Source organism: Danio aesculapii, chromosome 21 (genome assembly GCF_903798145.1).
Source record: "Danio aesculapii chromosome 21, fDanAes4.1, whole genome shotgun sequence".
Classification (NCBI taxonomy): Eukaryota; Metazoa; Chordata; class Actinopteri; order Cypriniformes; family Danionidae; genus Danio; species Danio aesculapii.
The window spans coordinates 26421708-26447994 of record NC_079455.1 but is presented as its reverse complement, the minus strand read 5'-3'; the positions used below and the strand labels follow the sequence as shown (position 1 = coordinate 26447994).

The 26287-nt window shown below is 38.3% G+C and overlaps 3 protein-coding genes across 3 annotated transcripts; 1 reads left to right on the top strand and 2 right to left on the bottom strand.

Annotated features, from left to right (window-relative positions):
* Window positions 1–8953: 8953 nt before the first annotated feature.
* On the bottom strand, window positions 8954–14859 carry pgam2 (phosphoglycerate mutase 2 (muscle)). Its single transcript, XM_056446238.1, has 3 exons — window positions 14322–14859; window positions 13685–13865; window positions 8954–9291 (listed from the first exon to the last, which is right to left on the bottom strand). Exons 1-3 carry the CDS (start codon window positions 14736–14738, stop codon window positions 9122–9124), a joined length of 768 nt encoding a protein of 255 aa, XP_056302213.1. The 5' UTR covers window positions 14739–14859; the 3' UTR covers window positions 8954–9121.
* A 1167-nt stretch (window positions 14860–16026) lies between these two features.
* On the top strand, window positions 16027–18771 carry nefla (neurofilament light chain a). Its single transcript, XM_056446607.1, is given in 6 exon segments — window positions 16027–17163; window positions 17239–17363; window positions 17442–17755; window positions 17758–17817; window positions 17904–18428; window positions 18431–18771. Coding segments are annotated over 6 exon segments (2112 nt in total). The 5' UTR covers window positions 16027–16119; the 3' UTR covers window positions 18475–18771.
* A 2384-nt stretch (window positions 18772–21155) lies between these two features.
* On the bottom strand, window positions 21156–25942 carry nefma (neurofilament medium chain a). Its single transcript, XM_056446260.1, has 3 exons — window positions 24814–25942; window positions 24041–24165; window positions 21156–23405 (listed from the first exon to the last, which is right to left on the bottom strand). Exons 1-3 carry the CDS (start codon window positions 25840–25842, stop codon window positions 22007–22009), a joined length of 2553 nt encoding a protein of 850 aa, XP_056302235.1. The 5' UTR covers window positions 25843–25942; the 3' UTR covers window positions 21156–22006.
* Window positions 25943–26287: the final 345 nt, after the last annotated feature.

Sequence of the window (26287 nt, the reverse complement as noted above, 5' to 3'; positions counted from 1 at the left end):
ATCACTCACGAATAAGAAGACATGTTTATTGGTGTTTTGTTTTAAAAGCTGTTTGAAGATATAATCTTCCAAATAATCCTTTACAGGGACAGTTCTCCCAAAACGGGAAATTCTATCATCATTTTCTTCTCACATCACAAACCTGCTTGAGTTTCTTTCTTCTTTCAAAAATGGTATTTTGACTTCCATGCATATAATTGCTATTTCCTGGATGTCAATGGATATTGATTTTAAAGTCAGTGTGAATGCTAAATTAGCTTTTTTTTTCTTTCTTTCTTTTTTTCTTTTCTTTTGCTAGCGCACATTGTTATTCTTTAGGTGAACAATTCATCCATGGGAAACAAAGTTTTTTGGCAATGGACCCTTTTCACATTTCCAGGTTTCTCCACAGCATTAGTCGTAGTTGGGTAAACTTAGAGTGCAGTGAATGGGAGATTACAAATAATTTTTGTTGGATTTTTGTTTTTGTCTGTTACAATGTCTGTTGATTGTAACAATTTCAGTTATAATATTCTCAACCACGTCCTTCATGCCATTTTTTTTTCTCTCGAGGGAATTATGTGCAAAAAGAAAGCCCTGCCCCCTACTTAATAGTCTGTTTCAGTTGAATGTAAATGAACACTGAAAAACTAAATCTCAACCTCTGGTTCCCATGGCATTTAAGCTTTCATCAAAGTTAACTCATAAAAATTTGGAATGACTTAAGTTACTAAGTAAATAGTGCGTGCAATTTTAATTTTGGCTACACTATCACTTTAAAGCTGTTTGAAAAATGAGGTAATTATACATTTTGCAAAAATTCTGTTGCTTGCTATAAAGTCTAGTGAATATTCTCCAAGACGTGATTATGTGTGAAGAGTTTAGATGCAAAAACCTCTAAATGCCATTTAATATTTTCTTCTAAAATTAGCATTTTTCTTTGATTCTTGTGTGTATGGGCCCAGATATTTTACTTTTATAGTGACGAATAAGTTCTTTTCATTGCCTTTAAAATGAAATATTTGAACATAAACACAGGAGGCTGAGAAAAATGCTCATTGAAGGAGAAAATTTCAGATGGCATTTAGGTTTCTGCATCTGAACTTTTTATATATTCCCAGTGCTGGGTTGCAGCTGCATCCACCGTGTAAAACATATGCTGGATAAGTTGGCGGTTCATGCCGCTGTGGTGACTCCTGATGAAAAAAGGAACTAAGCAAACTAAAGTTAACTAACCATAGCGATGGTGATTTAGAAAACGTATTTTAAAAGCAAAATATAATCACAACAACAGATTAAAAATGTGGATGGCGGTTGTTGTTTTATGAGGTTTACTGTGATTTCTCTCATCATCAGCAGGCAAATTCTGCAAATGTACATTTACATCTCTCATCAGGATTGATGGAAATAGATTCTTTTGAGAACCATCACTAGTCTACTGCAACAAAAGTCGATGCAAGCCCATTTCAGTCCATTACCAGCTTGTCCCAAGGCTAAATCTGCTACTATAGATTGAACCTTACAATAATGATGGAGTGTCCTGCTCTTTAAGGGACAGAGAGTCCCAGTATAAGCTGAAAATGGTCTAATTAAAATGTAAAAAAATAAACATGCCCTTTCCTCAGATTTAAAATCACTTCATCTCACCTTCTCATGTTTGGATGCGGCAGAGCAAACCTAATCTCAGAGACGCTCTGTGCAAAAACATTCAGTGTGCTCAGAATGGCTGAAACAAAGATGTGTCTATATTTAGTCTTTCAATTTGTCATGGTAAGCTGAATCTTCAGCACATCTGTGTAAGGTAATCATTTAGAGGATTTTAAGTGGAACAACAAACAAATGCTCTCTATCATTACAGCTACTAAAATGTACAAATAGTTCAAATAATAAGAAATAAGTTTGTTATTAGTTTCACTTTTATTACTGTAGTGTCTGTAATAATAGTGAATATTTTGAACGTTATTTTTAACATTTACTGAATATTTTTAACACATATTTTTAATGTTTGCTTCTCTAACCTGCTTCTGTTTCATGGGAAATGTTAGCAGAAAGTTGTTTTTCTTTGTGTTGTCTAAATCAATCTTGGTCACTTTTAGAATCATCCCGGCCCATTTTGGAGCACTGAGGATTAAACATTTACAGGACATACGCCGCTGCCTTCTGCTGTGGAAATGAGGCCATGTTGAGTTATGGTGTCTCCCCACTGGCTCTCTGTGGGATCTGGGTCAAATAAAGAGTCAGAACCAGGGCTTCATTCAAGCCCCAGAGATCTGGCTCATCTCTGCTTCTCTCTGCCCTCGCTTAATAAAAAACTGAAATGAGGATAATGTTTTATTATGAGTGGGTTTAAAGCACTATTATAATAATGCATTATCTGTGCTAGCTACTACTCAGTGCAGTGTAAAGATAGCTATAACCTTAAACACCAATGTTTTACAGTGTATCCAAGAGCAGAAATAACAGGACTGATGGCGGTCTGAGGTTGTAAATGATGCATTTCTAAAATGTCAATAAGCATGCCATCATCATTAGTGTGTTTAAAAATTTACTTCACATTTAGGTTTGTTTTAAGAATAAAAAGTTTATTTCCTTTGGCTTAGTCCCTTCTTTCATCAAGGGTCGCCACAGCAGAACGAGCTGCCAACTTATCCAGCATTTGTTTTACACAGTGGATGACCTTTCAGCTGCAACCCAGTACTGGGAAGCTGGAAGCACCCAGAGGAAACCCAGGCAAACATGGGGTGAATATGCAAACTCCATACAGAAATGCCAACTGGCCCAGTCGAGACTCAAACCAGTGACCTTCTTGGTGTGAGGCAACAGTGCTAACCACTGAGCCACCATGTCACCCAAAAGTATTACCTAAATAGTAAAATAATAATGTATGTAAAAAAATAAATGAAATGCTATATAGAATTTTTTTATGTAAAATATACAGTATTTTTGACTTAAGTAGGCCTAACGTTACAATTACAAGGACTACTAGTACATTAATATTAGTAGTATACATAGGAAAAGCCAACTAAAAAGATTTACTTCAACAAGTAGCTAAATTACTCAGTAATAAATCAATGCATAACAAATCTTGTAACTATAATAAGTCTCTTGCAATTAAATGAAAAGTCTAATCTGTTTAATCAAATCTGCATGGTTATTGTTTTAGGAAAATATGTTTCATTTAAGACAGAGATGCCCAAACATGGCCCTGCGGGCCAAAGTTGGCCTATGGTAACCTTTGATTTGGAACACCATCCCATCTGAGAAGAGTGGAAGAATGATGGGGATGGTTTAGCGATTGCCATTTCACATCTAATGTAACCTTTATTGTTAAAAGCTAACTGAAATTAAATGTTTCAAGTAAATATTATAAATGAATCAGATTTAGTTTAAATGTACATGCTGTCACCTGATGGATAGAAGACAAATCAAGGCAAAGGCAGATTCTGCTTGATTATTGTATTCAGCCTTGAACTTCACTGTTCACTGCTGTGTTTTATTGCAAAAAGTTATCATTTTAAAAGTTCATTCATTCATTTTCTTTTCGGCTTAGTCCCTTTATTAATCAGGGGTCACCACAGTGGAATGAACTGCCAACTTATCCAGCATATGTTTTATGCAGTGGATGCCCTTCCAGCTGCAACCCATCACTGGGAAACATCCATACACAATCATTCACATACATACAATACGGACAATTTAGCTTACCCAATTCACCTATAGCACGTCTTTGGACTTGTGGGGGAAACCAGAGCATCTGTAGGAAACCCACACGAACACAGGGAGAACATGCAAACTCCACACAGAAACGCCAACTGATCCAGTTGAGGCCTGAACCAGTGACCTTCTTGCTGTGAGGCAAAAGTGCTACCCACTGTGTCACCGTACAGCCCATTTTAAAAGTTACACTGCATTAATTAATACAATTTAAAGTAATGTTTTTTATTTATTTTGAAATGCTATGAAATAAATTACGAAATTAACCATGGCTACTTTAATATAATAGCGCTTGGTATATTTACCTTTGACCCACAGCTCATAATGATATTTGGTTTTTCGTCCTTTATACAAAAAAATTTGGGCACCCCTGATTTAAGATACAGAATACACAGTTATTTGCAGGGGTGGACTTAACCAATAAGCAAGGTAAGCAGCTGCTTAAGGCTCCAGGAAATTAGGGGGCTCCTACCAATGCTAAGAATTGCCTAAATTAATCATATAACTCATTTATACATTTTCTCTCATATGTTGTAAAATATGTCTATAACCATCAAGATTTTAATGTTATTACTTCTTTTCAAATACTTGTAAAAATCTAATCACAAATATAAAAATATGGCTTATTAACTGTATATATAGTTAGTTTGTGAACTTGTTTTTTTATTTGTGAATTTATTGTATTTAATTTTTACATTTTGAAGATAAAGGTTCCACTTTTTATATATATATATATATATATATATATATATATATATATATATATATATATATATATATATATATATATATATATATATATATATATATATATATATATGCAGTAAACTATATATATAAACATGCAGTTTATTTACAAAAAAACAAAACAAACAAATCTACAGAGAAAATATATCTATAGAGAAAGAGAATGTTTCGAATTTCGATGCTTAGGGCCATACCTGGAATTGCCTATAGGGCCCCCGAATCACTAAGTCCGCTCCTGCTTATTTGTCCAGTTTATGCTGGACCGCAAACGGAAAGTCTCGTTTTTGTTGAATCTCGCGATAATTCTGCAGGCCTAATCTTCTTTTAGAAATGCCGCCATCTTCTGGTGAATTAACACGTGTCAATCGGAACATCTGGTATGTATACAAATTAACCACAACATAACTTGCTTTGATTAGTAAATTCTGTTGTATAAGTTAGCCTACATGAGCTATTGTTAAGCAGGAGAAAGACGTTTATTATGTAGCCATCTGTAATGCATTTTGTTGTTTGTAAATTATGAGGGTCTATTAAAACTTAAAGACCTGCAAAATATCAATAGCCTAATAATAATCGAAAGCAAAGTATAATTTTACCTTATCTCATATCTTTTCATTGACAAATGTATCTATTATATACTGTGTTCGTTCTAAGACAACTCTGATTAGATTTGGCTAACGTTAGCTTTTACAAGTAGCTACAAAGAGCTTTTCTCCAACTGAGTAAAGTCTCTAAAACTGAAAATAAATGTCAGGCTATATCTAATTTAGCTAACATGCTAATATATCTGTTTATTTTGCTAATAGGTTTATATCTGTATATATCAGGGGTGCCCAAACTTTTTATTATGAAGGGCCAAAAACCAAACTTTATTGAGGCTAGTGGGCCGGAGATGAAGATTGCCATAATTTCCTAATGAATTTAATAAAATTTAAGGATAACTAGAAAACATTGCTTTATATTAACTAATACAGTATTTTTTTTAAACATTTTATAGTGAACTCACTATAGTAAAAACAAAAACAATCTCATTTACAAAAGAATGGAGCACTAGTTTTTGCCTTGATTTGCTCACTGATGTCTTCTGATGTTGTTAAAAAGTTGAAATAATGAAGACTTATGCCCACAATAACAATGCAATGTTCATTATCTTAAAATATTGTATTATTATCAGCACATTGTCCATCCATAAACAATCTGATGTAAATTTATTGACAAAAGAATTTGGATAAAATGACCTATGTTCAGCTTTTTATATTGATTTACAGGGTGTCCGCGGGGTCTTTAAAATGTCTTAAATTTTCAGAACATTTTAACCCTTAAAAATAGTGCTGTAGGTCTTAAATAATTTTAAACCGGTCTTGAATTTTCTCTGTCCAAGTAAAGCTGCAAGATCCATCCAATCACCAACAATACATCTCAATTTTTAAAAAAGTTTTTTCTATTTAAAACCCATAAATTTAAAACAGTTACACAATTACTCATGATAATAAGAGCAACATATCCCTTTACACGATCTTCCATTTATATAAAAACTATTTACAGAAGTACCCCTTACATAATGTGGGTACAATGTTTATAAATAGACATGAAACTTTAGGTTTTATAACAGAAACTCATTAGGTTGAATCCATCTGGACCAAAAGCCAACAAATACTGTATATATTATTGATTAGTTATGTAATTTTCTTTGTAATATACTTTTAACAATGTTAAACTTGTCATTAAAAAAACGAAACATTTATGTGGCTAAGAAATAACTACATTTGATTTTTGTGGCAAGCAAAACTAAAAAAATTGACTGGCCCAATAGGGCCATTATCAAAAATCCTTAGTGTTGTGCCATGTATAAGTCTTAAATGTAAACATCTATAAGGGTCTTAAAAGGGTATTAAAATGTTTTAAATTTGACTTGATGAGACCTAAAGAAACCCTAATTTAGTTATTGTTCTTTACTGAGCCTTTGGATATGAATTGTTTTGATATACATGTTAGATTTCAGGGACAGTGATAGCAGTTTTATATTGGTCCCTTTATACTGATATGATATCTGTCTTTAGCACAGGACTGAGATCTAATGAATCAGAGGAAACCGACACAGTTCCGAGAATCAGCTCGGCAGAGTGGCATGTAGAAACAGCTTACCTGAAATCAGCATAACCCAGAGAGCTGGAATTCACATTGTGCCTGAGGAGAGAATTCTTGCCTTGAACAGGAATGACTCCACCTATCAACAACAGTAAGACATTTTGAGCAGACCTGACTGTGGCAGTCAGAACTTACTAAAAGGAAGTGGTTTTCTGTGTGAACAATAACCCATAAAAACATCCTCATTCTGTTCGACTTGGCCTGACAAATCTAGTTTTACAAGACTGAAACAAATAAACCAGGGATAAGAGGTTTATTTTAAAGACTATGGCAGAAAGATGGGTAGATGTTTGTTGTTACTGGGCAGATGCCACCTATATTTCATTGTCAATTTGCCAGTATTTGTTTGCCTTTTTCATAAATCTTCATGAATAAATGCAGATTAAAAATAATTATTTAAAATGGACCATTTAAGCTGCTGTGTTTGATGAGCTTGCTTTGTGCTTTTTTTTTTTTTTTGTTCTTTTTGTGGCATCTCAGATTCTAATGCAATAATGCATTTTAAACATTAGATGGCAGTACTGTTTCAGTAAAGCAGTTTGGGCAAGACAACTATACCCATAGATTCAAATGATAGACTCAAATTGCCAATGCACCATGTCATTGATTAACAGTTGAGTTACTGTGAAATGCTCGTTGTATTTTATTTTATTTTATTTTATTTTATTTTATTTTATTTTTCTTTTAAAATTTTTGATGGCTTGCTCATAGCTTGTTGTGGTGCCCAGCTTAATTTAGAAAAGCCATTTTTTCACAACTACTGAAAAGCTTGACAACATAATTGATCAGTTAGACAAGAACCAAACTAGGAAAACAAAAACCAGGATAAATATTTGGGATAATATTTATTTATATTTACATATAAATACTTTTATGCTAAACATTATTATAATGTAAATATTACATTTTTTGTGTATTTTTACATTTTTGTTTGTATTTATACAGTATATACATAATAATATACACATTATGTAAATTAAGAGTATATAACTTTAAAAGTAGTGTAATATTATAGAATTGTATCTGTTCTAGATAAATATAAATAAGATGCATTCATTCATTTTCCTGCAACTCAGTCCCTTTATTCATTAGGGGTCGTCAAAGTGGAATGAACCACCAACTTATCCAGCATATGTTTTACGCAGCGGATGCCCTTTCAGCTGTAACCCATCACTGGGAAACACCCATACACTCTCACATTCACACACATACACTACGGCCAATTTAGCCTACCCAATTCACCTGTACCGCATCTCTTTGGACTGCAAGGGAAACCGGACCACCCGGAGAAAACCCACACCATCAGGGGGTGAGTATGCAAACTCCACACAGAAATGCCAACTGAGCCAGCTGGGACTTGAACCAGCGACATTCTTGCTTTAAGGCAGTGCTAACCACTGAAACACGGTGTCGCTCCTGTAATTAAGACATATTTATATATGATAATCTATTTATTTGAGTGTACTAATTAATAACACAAATTGAAGAATAAGGTAATAAATGATGTTTGTTTATGTAATAATTATGTGTAATAAATATTAATACATTTTCCAGTGATGGGTTGCAGATGAAAGGGCATCCGCTGCATAAAACATATACTAGATAAGTTGGCGGTTCATTCCGCTCTGGCAACTCAAGATTAATAAAGGGACTAAGCCAAAAAGAAAATGAATGAATAATAGTACAATATAAATTACTGTTTGATAATAAATAATACAATAAATGTGTATACAAATGCAGGTGCCCATTTTAGTCTTACATTTAGTAATACAAGTTAGTATTAATCAATAATTACACACACATGCATGCCTGATGCAAATCCTTATATGTTTGAGTCTTCATATGTCCTTTGTCCCTTTTGGTGACGTGTTCAGTAATTATTTAGCAAGTCTTTATTTTAGGATAGACCCTTAAATAATAGATTCAAATAATAGGTTATTCAGTGCTGTCAATGCTGAAGACCTAAAATTAGACTTCGTACATAATGAATTAGTCCCTGTGCAATTTTGGGGTACTGTGACTGTCTAGATCTGACTTTGTCCTTTTCCAATCACAGACCATCACTCATGCACACACACAGACACACATACACATCTGTCCTTCTGTCACCAGAAAACCTGAGCTGTTGCTAATTGTAGTTCTGGCAGGAAGCCTTCACCATAATGGTCTGTCTGTACAGCGGGCTCCCGTTCAGAACTATGGCTAGATGAGCCGCCACTGCACCACAGAGCGGGACGCCTGCCAAAACGAACTCTGCAACCTCTTTGGTGTGCCCTTCGGGTCAGCTTACACAGCAGCGCGCCGTTCTGCTGAAATCCCTCAATTAATGCAGAGGAGGAGGAATGACTCAAGTGAAAAAAGCAGGTACACAAAATGGTGCTCGCCTTTATTTGCTGTGTCAGAGCGGGGCAGTCCAACACAAGGGGGTTTACAAATCGGGATGTAATGTGAGAGTGTTTTAGGAGGAAGAGTGGTGTTCATGTCCGTGTCATGTGTAATCTTTCATTTAGTCTCTAGGTTTTGGGTCAGGTGTTCACTTTTTGACTTTTCCCTGGGCGGCCACAGCCTCCATGGCTTTGCGCACTGTTTCCTCGTCTCCCAGGAACTGCATGGGTTTGATGGGCTTCAGGTCTTTGTCCAGCTCATAGACGATGGGGATGCCAGTGGGCAGATTCAGCTCCATGATTGCTGCATCTGACATGCCTGCAGACAGAGATATTGTCACAAATAAATTGAAAATTATTTTATTATACAGTGCTCAACATAATTGAGTCGAGCCCATTTCGAAAATGAATATTTTTAGCCATTTCTCGGTGAATATAGGCATAGTAATTTGGTGCATTTAAACAAAACAGATTTATTAAACAGATATATATTTTTAAATAATACTTTAGTCACCAAACATGTTTAGAAATTGAAATATAATACATATAAATTCAAGAAAATATTACAAAAAGAAAATTACAACTTACAAAATTTCAACTAAATTTAATGTCAAATTTCAATGTAATTTTTTTGCTTCTCTTGATTTTTCCTCTTTTTAAAATTTGTATTTAATATTTTCCTAAATCATAGAAATTTGGGTGTACTAGTTTTTAGACCGCTATCGCAAGTTATTTTATTAGATAAATTCCAGATTTGGCTTCAGTACTGGCTAATCTAATGTATATGCAAAAATATAATATCGAATAGCTTCCTATTAAAATATGAATTTAAAAGAGATTTTTGAGGGGTGTACTTATACAGTACATGCTGAGCACTTTATATTACAAATACATGTTTATTAAAATGCATTTAACGATGATACAAAATACTGGTCTGAGAAATTAATTGAACTAAATACAAGTAATTTGTCATTTGAAAATACAAAATGTACAAGCAATTATTTAAGAAAAAGTACAATGCGGTAGTTTTACTTGTTTTGCGTGTTATTAAAAGTACTGTAGGTATATAAGGCTGCTATCAGTTTAAGACTGACCCACTGTTTATGATCTATAACTGTTTATGCTTACTAGACATAAATGAAATGGGTAAAAAATGTTAAGCTGTTCTATGCCGCAGTATCTATTGTCGTATCATCTACATCTACTCTAGGAATCAAGAGTAACTGGTAAATAAAAAATAGATATTTATTTAGCTACTTCAATGCATTAGTGGCGGCCTGGTGGCACATTGGGTTGCATGATCGCCTCACAGAAAGAAGGTCACTATTTTGAGCCCCGGCTAGGTTAGTTGGCATTTCTGTTTGGAGTTTGCATGTTCTCCCTGTGTTCAAGTGGGTTTCCTCTGGGTGCTCCCCATAAGTCCAAAGACATGCACTATAGGTGAATTGGGTAAGCTAAATTGTCCGTAGTGGATGTGTGTATGTCCTGTTCCTCCAGGTTGGAGGTTGAGCGTTGGGCTAACGACCCAACTCATAAAAAATTAGATGTTACAAAACACCAACATGGTGCAGCTAAATATCAACTTCAATATAAACGGCCCTGTGAGTAAGTACTAAAATGCATTTGTCAATAGAAATGTACAAATAGCTAACACTAGCTACCAAGCTATGGTCACTCATCAGCTAGCATTAAAATGCTCAAACTCTAGAGCACAGGTGTCAAACTCAGTTTCTGGAGGGCTGCAGCTCTCCACAGTTTAGTTCCAACCCTAATTAAACACACCTGATCAAATTAATTGAGTGCTTTAGGCTTGTTTGATATGTACAGATTAGTGTGTTAAAACGGGGCTGGAACTAAACTCTGCAGAGCTGCGGCCCTCCACAAATGTAGCTTGACACCCCTTCTCTAAAGCAACACAGCTGTTTTTCTATCCTATAATAGCATCGAGTGTCTAATTGGTGTATTTATACTACATACTGTATCTCACAACTGTGACCTTTAATTTCTGGAATCTCTAAAACAGTGTTGGTTTTAGGGGCAAGAAATTTCAATTGGATAAAGCAAAAACAATAAAATCAGATTGTTTTGATGTAGTGTATCAATGTCACATGACCAGATCAGTTTAATTACTTCCTGCCTGCACAGAAAATACATTTGTACATTTTAATTAAAGATTAAATAAAGTTTAAAAAGTGTCACAGTTGTGAGTGTGACCAGTAGTATAACACAGTGTAAAACAACTGAATAGCAATGCAATTCTGACTATAACTGATTCGAACTTTAACCAACATAATAAGAAAGCAGGCATGATGTTTGTGTAAGTCTAAGGATTAAAATACATGTACTTAAATGGCAACTAAGATCAAAGTTCTATTAATTAAGAATAATGTTTTTTAAGTTTTTTGAACTACCAAATACAGTCAGTGGGGCAGCATGGTGGCGCAGTGGGTATATCGCTCTCGCCTCACAGCAAGAAGGTCGCTGGGTCGAGCCTTGGCTGGGTCAGTTGGCATTTCTGTGCAGAGTTTGCATGTTCTTTCCTCTGGGTGCTCCGGCTTCACTTCCATAGACATGCCCTATAGGTGAATTGGGTAAGCTAAATTGACCGTTGTGTATATGTGTGAATGAGAGTGTATGGGTGTTTCCCAGTCATGGGTTTCAGCTGAAAGAGCATCTGCTGCGTAAAACATATGCTGGATAAATTGGTGGTTCATTCCGCTGTGGCTACCCCATATTAATAAAGGGACTAAGCCGAAAAGAAAAGAAATAAATAAATAATTGAAAATACAGTCAGTTTTTAGTTACAAACAACTTCCGATTATTGTGTACACTGGACAAACTTAAAGCTCTCAAAGCACTTTCAGCATATAGATCCTGCTTGTAATCACTGTAATTCCACCCCAGCCACTCATGCACATATATTTTGGTCTTATATAAAGCTTAACTGCTTTTGAGACACTATTTTTAAAACACTTTTTATATCTATCTCCTCTTCCCCACTGATTGCCATTTTTGGGATTTTCGATGTCATATAATCTTACAAAGATACAATCTGATTGCATAGCTTTTATTGTGCTCCTGGCCATTACTTAGATAGAAGAATCAGAAACCACTAACTCCGACACAGTGGATCTGTGATGTCCTCTTCTTCCTAAAGTTTGGGGTTCATCTAATCATTCATTCATTCATTCATTTTCTTTTCAGCTTAGTCCCTTTATTAATCCGGGGTCGCCACAGCGGAATGAACCACCAACTTATCCAGCACATGTTTTACGCAGCAGATGCGCTTCCAGCTGCAACCCATCTCTGGGAAATTCTCCATACACTCTTGCATTCATACACATACACCACGGACAATATAGCCCACCCAATTCATTTGGTTATGAAATTTGGGACCCATTTAGGAAATATATCCAACAATGTTTTATTGTCAAACATAGACCAAGTCCTTGTTCCAGCAAATTGATTCTTTTTGTTTCCTAAGTTCAAAGTAGAGTGTATTGTGTGATGCAGATTGCACAATTGTAGTTTTTGTTAAGCCACATTGTTATTTACCTTTCAATATATGTGCTTAAGTTGATACTATCTATACCCGGGGGGCCCAAACTTTTTCTTATAAAGGGCCAAAAACCAAACTGATTGAGGCTAGTGGGCCGAAGGTAAATATGGTTGCCGTGTGTCATTTCCTAGTTTATTTTAGTAATGTTTAGAAATGACTAGAAAACACTGCTTTATATGAACTAATACAGGTTTTTATTTACATTTAATAATGAAATTATTATTATTATATAATTATAACAATAGAATCAAAACAATCTATTTTATAATAGAATTGCACTAGTTGTTGCCTTGATTTGCTTGCTGATGTCTTCTGCATAATTCTCTATTCCTCGAGTGACAGTATTTACGTTACAAATCAGATTCATTTGTAACATTAAATTAAAACATTTAATTTCAGTTTGCTTTTTTGTAGCTTAGCAATAACACAAACAAGAAAGTTACGGCAAATTAGAAATGATGATTTCTTTGTTAAATGCGTTCGTCCCAACCCTCTTCATCATACTCACTTCTCTTCTCAGATGGGATGGGATGGGCCAAATCAAAGGTTACAATAGGACAACTTTGCCCCGCGGGCCTTACAATGGGCATCTCTGATCTATACTTTTTAATATATAATTGTTTTTTGTCTTTTCTTTACTGTAATTTGCCATAAAATTCATGAATATAACTATATTAAAAACAAATTACACCCGATTATGTTTACTTCAGCAAAATAAAATGACAAATTGACTCATAATTTGCATTTAATTCATAACAAACAATTAATCAAATACTGCCCATCTCTAGTTGCAGCCACTGGCGAACATTTTGACACATACATGGAATTTCTTGTCCTTTCCTTGACCTCTGTGAGCTTTCTTTGCACTAGTGCATCTCTCTCTAGCTGCTGAGAGAAAATGCAGAACCTTTTCTACTGAAAGGTTGTGCCCGTAACAGGAACCATTCCCTTCCCTCTCTAGTCTATGCATGAATGAGTACTATAAATAGTCTGTGTGCCATCAGGGATCATTGTAGCCTGGTGGTCAGACACGTTCTGTGTGTCTGAATGCTGCATGTCCTTGTTTCTTGACACGCTCGGCTTACTAGCAGTTCTGTTGTAATAGAGTCTCTGAATGGTCTTTTAACTAAATGTTTGGCAGGATGATACTCACCCTCTAAGTGTTTGACGATGCCACGCAGGCTGTTTCCGTGAGCTGCGATGATGACGTTTTTGCCAGCCTTGATCTCGGGTACAATAACCTCATTCCAGAAGGGCAGGGCACGAGCAATGGTGTCCTTCAAGCTCTCGCAGATGGGAAGCTCACCCTCTTTTAGACCTTTGTAGCGCCTTGACTGGTTAAAAAGGGGAATGAGGTAACTTTAAACTGTTTACAGTGACGTAAAAGCTGTCATTAACATCAGTGAATTATAAAGAAAGCTGAAGAGCAGAGAGCTTAATAATTTAATTGAAGATATTAAGTTTAAAATATTCTATGTGTATGTTTCAATTTAATACAACAACATATCAATTCTATAAAAATTATGCAAATTATAAAAAATTATAGTAAGTTATTTTGTTAATCTAATGTTATATTTAAATATTTTACTAGTGCGTCAATTTAATAATATATAATGTAAGTAATAAATTAAAATAAAGTTGACATGTTTATATACAATGTAATTATTTAATTATTATCTTATATTAAATATATTATGCATATAAACATACAAACACTCCATTTAATGATTAGATATATTAGTTGTGTATATGTTTATACAAATTATACTACACAAAATGCTTTCTCTCACCTCACTGATGATCTTGTGATATGGATGGTCCTTATCCATAGGTGGAGGAGGAATATCAAATGATCTGCGCCAGATCTTAACCTGCTCCTCTCCGTGTTTGGCTGCTGTCTCTGCCTTGTTCAGACCAGTCAGACCACCATAGTGACGTTCATTCAGACGCCAGGTGCGCACAACGGGCACCCACATCTGGTCTGTGCCCTCCATGATGGTCCACAGAGTCTTGATGGCACGCTTCAAAACAGAGGTGTAGCAAACATCAAACTTCATGCCAGCGTCTTTGATGGCCTGAGCGCCGCGTTTCGCCTCCTCCAGGCCCTTCTCACTGAGATCTGCATCAAACCAGCCGCAGAAACGGTTCTCCTGGTTCCAAGAGCTCTCGCCATGGCGTACAATCACTAGACGATGAGCAGCAGCCATTATGAAAAGGATATTTGTGTTCACTACAGTATTTGTCTGACAAAACCCACCAAACACAGCCCTCCTTGCAGTTGTGCACACACTCTGTGACAGACAGTGAGCCCTGCGTGCCTTTGCCAAGCTCTTTTTATAGCATTCTGGTATGTGGCCTGTCATGAATGTCATATCTCTGCTGCTTTTTAGCCAATCAGTGTTTTGCTTTCAGACTGACAGATGACTTTGCCTATTGCCTCTTATGTGTAAGGGGAGGACCGGATATCTATCTACTACTCGAAGGGCAGAGGTCGTTCAGGGATTCAAAATAGCAACATGACTTTTAAACTGAGAGGTGTGGAATAAAAGTGCAAAGATCAGAGTAAGCCTTAGATCCCAACGGCTAGCAAGAGCCTATGAGTGAACAGTGCAGATCACATATATAGAGAGAGAAAGACAGAGAGAGAATATAGAGGCCCCATAATGTACAGTACTGCAGGAGTTTGCTTTTTACCTAATGCAAACCTATTTACTTGAAGTACCCACTAAGAACTTTGTCTCTCTTTCACACACATGCTCACACACATATATATGTAGCTCTGGAAAAAAATTAAGAGATCTTGTAAAGTTATATATTGTTTTTCCCCTCTCTCTAATCTGTTGTTCAAAATAGCATTTTTCATGTTTTTAGACTTTAAACATTGCGAACAAACTATTAAATAATATGTAAAAATTACAGACCACTTGAAAATAATTAGTTTCTTTGGAATATTACAGTTATAAAAGCCTTTAAAAAGCTCACTTATCTTTGTTCCTGTGGCCCATATTGCATGTACTACCTCTCATATCCAGCAGAGGCGATGGTGTGTTTCCACAGGTAAAGCACTGAAAATAGAGCTATAGCCATTCCTCACCTCTTTTCCAGCCCCCCTCCCTCTTTGCACTCTTTTTCCAGCTTTCATCTCTGCATCTGCAGTGGAAGAAATATGTGGTATGTGCTTATATTTTAACTTATGTATTGCTTCAAAATTAAATTACTTGTTAAAACAAACAATGTGACAAGACATCACTTGTTTATTTTTAGCTTCTCACATAAAGAATGACCTTGGTTGCAGTCGCAAAGTGTATACTTATAAAAATGAGCATTTTATCACATTATTAGATCAAAAACCTTAACATTTCTACAGATATTTGTGTTAGAGTTTATCTTGCACATACAGCTGCACACCCCCCCCCCTCTCTCTCTCTGCTATTGATACTGCATTGTCAGAGTTTAGAAAATCACTTGCGTCAGAGCTCCTTTCTGCCTATATAAGCTGCACTGACTGCAGTAGGAGCAGCAGATCAGTGCTTGAAGGCTGATCGAGCTGACTGGTACCGAGGCACAGAGCAGCTTGTCCTTGGAGCCATGAGTGCCGTCGGGTTTGACCCTTACTTCTCGTCCTCTTACAAGCGCTGGTATGTGGAGAGCAGCCCTCGGGTCTCTCAGCGTGGCCGCTCTCGCACCACGTTCTCTGCCCACCCACCATCTCTCTCCTCAAGCCGCCTCCACTATGCCTCCCCCGGCCGGACGTCTACCGGACTGCTGCTGAGCAGCCCCGGTCGCTCCGTGGATATTGACATCAGCCATGCCGCCCAGGTAAGCTCTGAATTTCGGGCTGTGCGAACTCAGGAGAAGGCCCAACTTCAAGATCTCAATGACCGCTTTGCTGGTTACATCGAGCGAGTTCATGAACTAGAGCAGCAGAACCGTGCCCTACAGGCCGAGTTGCTCCTGCTGAGGCAAAGGCATGTAGAACCGTCCCGCCTGAGAAGCCTGTATGAGCAGGAGATCCGTACCCTGAGAGCCGCCGTCGAGGAGGCCCGCATGGAGAGGCAGGCCGCTTTGAGCCACCGGGAGAGCATGGAAGATGCCTTGCGGAGCCTGCAGGCCAGCTATGAGGAGGAGGTTGTCGCCCGCGAGGACTCTGAGGGCAGGCTTCTGGAGGCCCGAAAGGAGGCCGACGATGGTGCACTGGCTCAAGTGGAGCTGGAGAAGAAGGTGGATACCTTGCTGAATGAGCTGGCTTTCCTGAAGAAAGTCCACGAGGGTGAGATATCAGAGCTGCAGGCCCAAATTCAATATGGAGCTCAGATCGCTGTTGAAGCGGAGGCCGCCAAGCCTGATCTGTCCAGCGCCTTACGTGACATCAGAGCTCAATATGAGAAGTTGGCTGCTAAGAACATCCAGTCAGCTGAAGAATGGTTCAGAGGAAAGATGGGTCACCTGACGGAAAGTGTAGCCCATCACACTGACGCAGTGAGGAACTCCAAGGATGAAGCGGGAGAGTATCGCCGTCAACTCCAGGCTTGTGTTCTTGAGATTGATGCCTGCAAGGGCCTGAATGAGTCCCTGGAGAAGCAGCTGAGGGAGGTGGAGGACAAGCAGAGTGCTGAGGTTGCAGCCATGCAGGTTAGTACTACTGCCAACTATTTTACTTATTAAATCCCCTCGAATCATCATTCTTACATCCATCCTTCTCCACAGGATACAATCAGTGACCTTGAGGATGAACTTCGAGCCACTAAGGGCGAAATGGCAAGATACCTTAAAGAGTATCAGGATCTCCTCAATGTCAAGATGGCCCTTGATATTGAAATAGCTGCTTATAGGTGAGATCACAAATATGACCACAGGCATTCAGATTTATGTTAGTGCATCTAAGGCAATTTTTCCCTTTATTATTGCAGGAAGTTGCTTGAGGGGGAGGAGTCTCGTTTCAGTGTGGGTGTTGGAGGTTTGGTTGGCGCTTACTCTGTTGGACCGGTCTACTCCCGTCCCATGTTCTCCCTGTCCAGCATGAGCTCTGGCACCCCCTACCTGCTCAGCTCTCGTCTGGTCAGTTCGTCCTTCTCAGCAGATGAGGCCATCACATCCAGTCAAGCTCAAGAAGCTGCTGCCAGTCCAACACAGGAAGAAGAAGAAGGTGAAGAGGAGGAGGAAGCAAAGGAAGAAGAAGAGGAAGAAACGCAAGAAGAGGAAGCTGAAGAAAAGGAAGAAGAGGAAGAAAGGAGGATGAGGAAGAAAAGGAGGAAGAAGAAGAAGAAACAAAGGAGGAAGAGGAAGGTAAGATTTGTATGCTGTTGTCTAATATGGTATGTGGTGTTTGAAGTATTCTCAAGAACTGCATCACTAATTGCTATTTTTACCAGGTGCCGAAGAGGAAGCTGGAGCAGAAGAAGAAGAAAAAGGAGATGAAGAAGAGACTCAAGAAAAGGAAGATGTTAAAGGGGAAGATGAGGAAGGAGGAGATGAAAAAGAGGAAGAAGAGGGTGAGGGTGAACAGAAAGAGGGAGAAGAGGAAGAGGAGGGAGAGAAAGCTGAGGAGGAGGAAGTGGCCGCAGAGGAGGAAACTGAGGCTGAGAAAAGTGAAGAGAAAGCTGACACAAGTGCTGATCAAGCCAAAGAGGACACTGAGACAGACAAGGAGGACACCAAAGCAGAAAAAGACAAGGTAGAGAAGGAAAAGGTTGAACCCAAAGCTGAAAAAGCCAAAGAGGAAGTAAAACCCGAACCAGCCAAGGAGAAAGCCAAGGAGAAAACCGAACCAGAGTCAAAGGATAAAGTCAAGGAAGAGCCAGAAAAACCCAAGGCAAAGGAAAAGGCTGAGCCAGAAAAGCCCAAGGGAAAAGATGAAGGCGAAAAAGCCAAGAGTGAGAAAAAGGAAAGTGTGAAGCAAGAAAGGGAAAAGAGGAGGCAGAGAAACCTAAAGGAAAGAAGTAAGGAGGATCTATAACAGCACAAATATTAGTACCCGCTTCTTTAGTCAACCTTCAGTCTGTTACAAGCAGTATGTCTCGACTTATGGTGCTCACAGTGAATTGCAATACAAAGTTTGAAACTACAGTCAACTTTATCTGCTTTTAAAACAATTGATGATTGTCTGATGCTGTTGAGATGCTGATCTACACACCCCAGTGAATGTATTCTTGTGAAGTAGATTCTATTTTTGAATGAGGCATCAGTTCTGCAATAAGTGAATGTCAGTGCAATAAAAACAGGCTTCTTGATGACTGAAAAGATTTGTTGATTCTTGTTTTCATTGTTTGTAATAATTGTGTTGATTCATTACAGAGAAGTTCTTGTGATCTCTGTTTGATTTAACAGATGTCTTTAGATAATTAAACCAAATTTTAAAACTTGTAAAATATCAAAGGTGCTGTCTATGCAAAAAGACTGTAAATTAGATGCAGAAAATATCATGCAGGAAAACCTAATACATATAAAATATCACATAGGCATTAATTAAGGGCTTTAATTATTTTAGATATAAACTAATTTTAATAAATCATTTCTGAAGCATTTTATTATTCTAAATAAATAAATAAAATAATGTAATCTCTCCCTGTTTACTGCATACCTTGTCAGAGGTTTTAGAGGTACCTCTAAAAAAGCTAAACGTTTAAAAACTACTTTTTGAAAAAACATAAGCATGCAGATACAATATTTGCTGAAAGTACTGAGCTCTTTTTATGTAGTAAATCACACCATCATTATTGCCTGTAAATTAAGCATTTTCCTTTAAATGTCACAATTTTTTCTTCTAGATATATCACAGTTTTTGTCTATTGCTTGAACACTTTAGACACATGCTTAGACCAAAGTAACAAAACACAAGTTTGTCTGTATCTACAGTAGTGTGTGTGTGTGTGTGTGTGTGTGTGTGTGTGTGTGTGTGTGTGTGTGTGTGTGTGTGTGTGTGTGTGCGTGCATGTGCGTGTGTGCGTGCGTGCGTGCGTGCGTGTGTGTGTGTGTGTGTGTTTTTTTTCTTTTCAATTTTAACCTTTTAGTACAATTTTCATTTTTGGTCTCAGCACCTTTTGTATGAAAAAACCCCCTCGAATACTGTAAGAGTCTCATTGAGCTTCACATAATGCTAACTGATAAAATAAAACAGTGAAAATTAAAGACTGCAGTGTTTTATATGAAGTACACTGGAGTGTTGCTGCAAATATGAAACATATTCATATGATGCAAGTGTGTATAATTTTGTCATTACAGTGACATTTTTACTTAGAATGCTTAGATGTTGATAGCAGAGTTTCAATTTGACATAAAAGTGAATGTTTTTATTTTCCTAGTGTTCTGTCTTTTGGGTTTATGTTTAATGTTGTAACACAAGGAGCCAAAGTTAAGCAAAAATTGTATTTCTCTAGTGCATACAGTGCATCACAAACTGCTGCAGTAATGAAGACTGCACAAATAGTTCACGAAAGTATTTTTAGAAGTTCCTGTAGCAAAATCAGGAAACTGTGCTCTGGCCTGCTATAAATAATTCTGTCAAGTTTTTTATAGATAGAAAAGACAAGTGCACTTTAATGGAATGAATGCAATTTTATTGCTTTTTATTTTTCATTATATATCATATTACATGGAACCATGGTCCATTTACTAATGCGTTGAGCTGTCCATAATAAATGCTGCAGTACAACCACATGTATTTCTGAGTATGTATCATATATCTCTGATGGTGCACACACTGTCTGCAATGCAGCAACATTTTCTCATTAAAGTCTCACACACAACTGCTGCTGTAATAACTGTCATATTATTGCACTTTGCACATACTTACACATGCTTCACTGAAACCGTACATTTAGACAAATCTTTGAGTTGCTGATCTTGTCTGATGTATTTTTATTTTACTTTATTATTGGCTATTTAAGTAGCTATTAGTTATTTTTATGACAAAACAAATATACACATCTATGGAAAATATCCACTTAAAACATTTTCAGAAAAGAACCATTATTATTTGTGATTCAATATCAGAGATGCTGTGCCAATCAGATTTTGATTTCTTAAGTCTTCTGACGTTAAAACATTGACATTGTGTATGATAATAAACATGTCAGAAAACAAAGCACCTTTTTTTATGCCAAAAAATGCTCTAAATATATATATTCATATACATTATATTTTACATTACGTTTAATATTTTATGCTGTAACCGACAACATTTTCACTTTTCATTTAAGGGACAGAACAGTGGACAGTATAAACAGAAAACATGGCAGAGACAGAGAGAAGGGAAGAACTGGCCATGAAGAGGACTTCAAGCTGGAAATCAAACTCAGGTTGACGTGAGTACCTCAGAGCTACATGTCAACGCACTTAACTGTTATGCTTTTGGCGTTGACCAACAATTTTATCTTAAATTAGAAAAACAAATGTCATCAGTAGTTACTAAACATGCAAAAAAAATTATGAATAAAGATAACTGTAAATCCAGGGGATATGAGAATGCTGTAAAATGATCTTTGTAAACACTTTAAATATAATAGTTTGGAATTTGATGTTCATTTTAACAACTTGCATTGAACTACCATTGAAATTCCTACAGTAAACCACATTCACAAATGTATACGCCATAAGTATACCAAATGAACAGACGACCAAATAAATGCAGTATTTTAATATGATGTTTATTGAGCAAATGCTGCTGAGAAATTCATTCAGATGAACAAAGACATGGGACTGCAAACGGTAGCACCTCATTAACGGTAAGTAGTTGAATTCAAGTCAATCCTATGCATACAAGAATGTATGTGCGCATTGACAGGTTCGTTTTCAAATGCACTCATCAGGTAAACATAACTGACAAAGGTAAAAAGCATGTTTAAGGCTAAGAGTTTCTTAGTTGCTTTATGTACTGAGTGTATATGACCATGAGCTATTTTCACCATCATCTTCATCCACCCCCCTCCCACTTTTTTTACCTGTATTTTTTTACATTTTTGGCTCAGTTGGTGTCCTCGCGCTAATATTTGTAAGGCTACTTCATCAGAAGAACACGTCTCTCTACGACCCTCATTGCCCTAATTCGAAGCAAATGTCATTCGCCACCATTCGATTGTATATTACTGTCATACATAGGTATTTTTCTATCCCAAACAACAAGGAGCATGTTCCACCCCCCAAACACCCCAGAGCTGGCATGCAGATGCCACATTCAAGTGACCGCCCCCCCTCCCCCAAATATTGCAGTTCGAACGAAAGTGAAAGTGAGTCCCCAGCGTCCCGGACCGCATATGCAGCAGAACCCATTTAAAGCTGTCACTCAACATGCATTTTTTTTAGCTTGCCGCATCTTATGGCTTCTCTCTATGCTTGTTTTGTTTCGGTGTGGTTAATGCAAGTACATCTGTTGAGCTTTATGATTTCTTCATTATGTTAGTTTTGTGTTGATTGCTTGATATGCTTCCTCCCCCCGGGATATATTCCTCTTCGCTCAGTTATAGGGGTTCAATTGGATCTAATCGGCTTCGGTGGCCTTCACTGCCTGCTTCTCCGCTGGTTTGGAGACTACCTTCTCCTGAACTGTCTCCTGCACCTCCTCGCCCTTCTCTGTGACTGTAACGGTTTTTGTGACTTGCTTGACTCCATCTTCTCCAGTGGTGATGGTCTCCACCGTCTTGGTGATCACCACCCTCTGGCTGCTTTCGTCTTTGGTTGGGCTTTCGTCCACTCCATTGGAGATCACCTCCTTCTTGTCGGACTCTTTCTTGTCATCTTTCTTGCCCGTGTCTCCGTTCACTGTCGCCTCTTTCTTTTTATCTTCAGGCTCCTTCTCCGGTTCGCTTTTCTTAGTGGCTTTCTCGTCTGCTGGTTTTGGGGAATCTTCTTTAGGTTCAGCCTTGGGCGGTTCTGACTTTGGGGTCTCCTTCTTGGGAGGTTCAGCCTTGGGTTCCTCTTTCTTAGGACTCTCAGTTTTGGGAGCCTCACTTTTGGGGGCATCCTTTTTGGGAGCCTCGGTTTTAGGCGTCTCCTTTTTAGGACTTTCGCTCTTTGGGCTCTCGCTCTTAGGAGACTCTGCTTTAGGAGACTCAGCTTTAGGAGACTCTGCTTTAGGAGACTCAGCTTTGGTTTCCGTCACAGTTGCTTTTTCTTTCTCGGATTTGGGCTCTTCCTTCTCCTCTTTTCCCTTTTTGTCTTCCTTGGCCGCTTCTGGTTCTGCTTTCTTAGACTGCTCCTTTACTTCCACTTCTTTTTCATCGGTTGATCCTTTGTCGCTGCCTGCATCTGCTTCTTCCTTCTCATCACCTTCTTCCTCTGCTTCTTCTTCTCCTCCACTGGCCTGCTTCTCCTCTGCCTTCTCGCTTTCAGGAGAGGCCTTTGCTTCGGGTGCCTTACTTTCTTCTGCATCCTCCTCTGCTTCCTCTTCTTTCTTCTCCTCCTCACCCTCCTCATCTTCCTCTCCCTTTTCTTCCTCCTCACCACCCTTTCCAGCTTCCTCCTCTTCTTGTTCTTCATCACCTCCCTCTTTCTCTCCCTCCTCTTCTTCCTCAGCAGGGGCTGCGGAGGCTACTTTGGCTTGGGTTGATGCTACCACCTCCTCTACCTCTCCTTCTTCTCCTTCCTCTTCTTTCTCTCCCTCCTCATCATCCCCTCCCTCTTCTCCTTCCTCAGCCTCTCCCTCCTCTTCTCCTCCTTCCTCGTCTTCTTTGGCAGCTGATAACTCCTCTGCCATTTCGGCCAAAGCCTCATCCATCTCAGACTTCTCATCCTCCACCCTCGTCTCTTCAATGATCTCCTCTACAAACTTGTGTTGGACTTTAAGCTTGGGTGGTTCACTTTTCACCTTGGGGCCTTTGGTGACGGTCTGGCGGTATGGGAAAGTGCTAAAGTGGCTCTCCTCTCCTTCAAGAAGTTTTCTAAACAAAGACGAAAGTCATAAAAGATGAAGATATGTTGTGAAATAGGCTTAAATTGATCTTAAATAGTTTTTTAAAATGTAAAAAAAACTGAGTTTTGAATAAATGCAATAAAATAATTACAAAAATTATATATATATATATATATGTATATAATTTTATTTTTATGTAAATGAGAATATATATATATATATATATATATATATATATATATATATATATATATATATATATATATATATATATATACATACATACATACATACATACTCATTTACATATTTGCATTGATTACATATGAGAGAAAATAGTTTATCGTTAATAATAATAATAATAATAATAATATTCAAAATGGATATATAGAATATATAAATAGAGTATTAAAATATTAATTATAAATAAATGTTAAATATAACTCAATGTTTAAGTAATTATTACATATTAAATGTTTAAAAATAATTAATATAATAACAGGAATACATTTAAATGCAAATTATAATTAACTGTTATTTTGATAATGGATTATGATATGTTGATCTGATTTATTGACAAAAAATAATATATTCAGATTAAATAAATATAAAGGTATTTACTTTTTCTGCATTTACTTTATACTCGTATGCATATTATCTTACCTGTATGCAGCAATCTCTATATCTAATGCCATTTTGACATTCAGGAGGTCCTGGTATTCACGCAGATGCCGTGCCATCTCCCATTTCGTGCTCTTGAGTTCATTTTCCAGCTGGTGGATAGTTTCCTAATAAGTCAGACACAATGTTGTCATAGTTTAGTCAAACAAAACTGTTGCTGAAGACAGAATACTTCAAGATAATATTTTATGCATTTATGTATTCTACAAGCATCTCTCTGTGATGCAAATATTCTTACAGCCAATAACTGAATTACAGTTCACTGTGTCACTGTAAGGCTTCAAGGACACTCAATAGGTGCATTGGATCAATGTGTATGAGGTGATTCCAGGACAGAGCCAATGAGCTAATCCTGCCTGTGCTCTGACTCAGCAAAGAGTGCATGAGGAGAGACTGCAATGTAGGAGTCTGCCTCTCCTTAACCCTTTCTCACACCATGCAGCCCACTGCACCTATGATGTAATCAAGCATCATATGCAAATCCTCTGCTAGGTGACCAGCCTGCTTAACTGCGACTTGATTTGATTAATCTATAAACAGCTGCAACACATTTTACAAGCCAAACTGATTTATGAGTCACAACCACTTTATTCAGAATAGTGGTAAAACAACGGTTTCATCTTATTAACAATAGCTTGCACTATTCAGAACTTCCAGCACACTTTTATAAAACACCACACACTTGTGGAGGATCAGCTCTTGTTGTTTCAATTCCAAAAATGTGTAAAAAAGTATGTGAGTAAGTGAGTAACTACCTGCAGGCTGGCAAGGTCATTGTTGTGTCGGTCTTCTATGTCGTTCAGCTGCCTCTCCAGAGAATCTTTGGTTCCTCGGACAGACTCCAGCTCCACGGTTTTAGACTGTAGCTGGCGGCGGTAGTCTGAGATCTCGTCCCGCGCGGATTTGATGGCGCTTTTGTTTTGCTCGGCGGCCTCAGTGAGTTTGCTGTAGCGGCACATGAACCAGTCTTCCACCTGCTGGAGGTTTTGCGTCGAATGGCCCTCCAGCTGGGAGCGGATCTCGCGCAGCGCGTCGGTGATGTCCGCCTTCTGGTAGTCCCTCTTCTCCACGGTGATCTGCGACGCCTGCACCTGTGCCAGGAGGTCGCTGAGCTCCTCTTGGTGGTTGTTGCGAATAAACGCGATCTCGTCCTGCAGGGACTGCACTTTCTTCTCCAACTCTGCTTTGACGAGTGCTGAGTCACCCATGTCCTTCTTCAGGGCACGGACGATCGCCTCCGTCTCTTCCCTGATGCGGGCTTCCTCGTCGAAGCGGTCCCGCAGGCGTTGGATGTCCTCCTCGATGTGGTCGGTGTCCAGTTGGATTTGCGCTTTCTCATGATGGGTCTGCTCCAGCATGGAGCGCAACTCCTGCAGCTCTTGGTCGTAAAGTTCGCCCAGCTGAGACTGCGACACCTGCTTCTGCCGCAGTGCCTGGATCTCCGCCTCGATCTGCTGGTTCTGCTGCTCCAGAAAGTGCACCTTGTCGATGTAGCCGGCGAATCGGTCGTTGAGCCCCTGGAGTTGCTCCTTCTCGTTGGAGCGCTTGTAGTCTCCGTTGATGATGGAAGTCTGGGTGAAGTCGAGGCTGTCGGCGGAGCTCAGTACTGTCGAGCCGTAGGCTCGCGCCACCGGGACGTTAAAGCTCCTCTTGTATGAGGAAGAACTCGGGCTCGTCCGGGACCAGGTCTGGGAGCGGAACCCGCTGGAGGGGCTCGAATAGCTCGTCCTGGTGTCCATCACCCTCCGGTAGGGGCTTCCTATAGTGTCTATCGGATAACTCATCCGGCCGGACTGACGGGGAGTGGAGGTGCAGATGAACAGAAGAGTGAGGTAAAGTAGTGTACAGGTGCGGGGTGTGTGGCTCTCTCAGCGCTGGATAGCCGCTCTACCTGCCTTTATATACTCGAGGCGCTGTTGCAAAGAAGCTCAGGCTTGTTTTGACTGGACCATTGATCCGTCGATGTGGGAGGGTCCTGCCTGCTACACTTATCTTTATCTGAGTTTCAGCTTCCTGGTCACACATCATGAGTGCTTGGGTGGCTAATCTAGTGTGCGATATACAATTAATAACTAATACAATAATATTTTTAGCGTAATATTAATCATTTAACATTTATTTAAGAGTTTCCCCTCAATAGACTCAATTACTGCTCATTGATGTAAGTAGAAGTTATGTTTAAATATGGGGTTGCCTAAATGATCTAGAATGTTTTCATGCAGTAGTAAA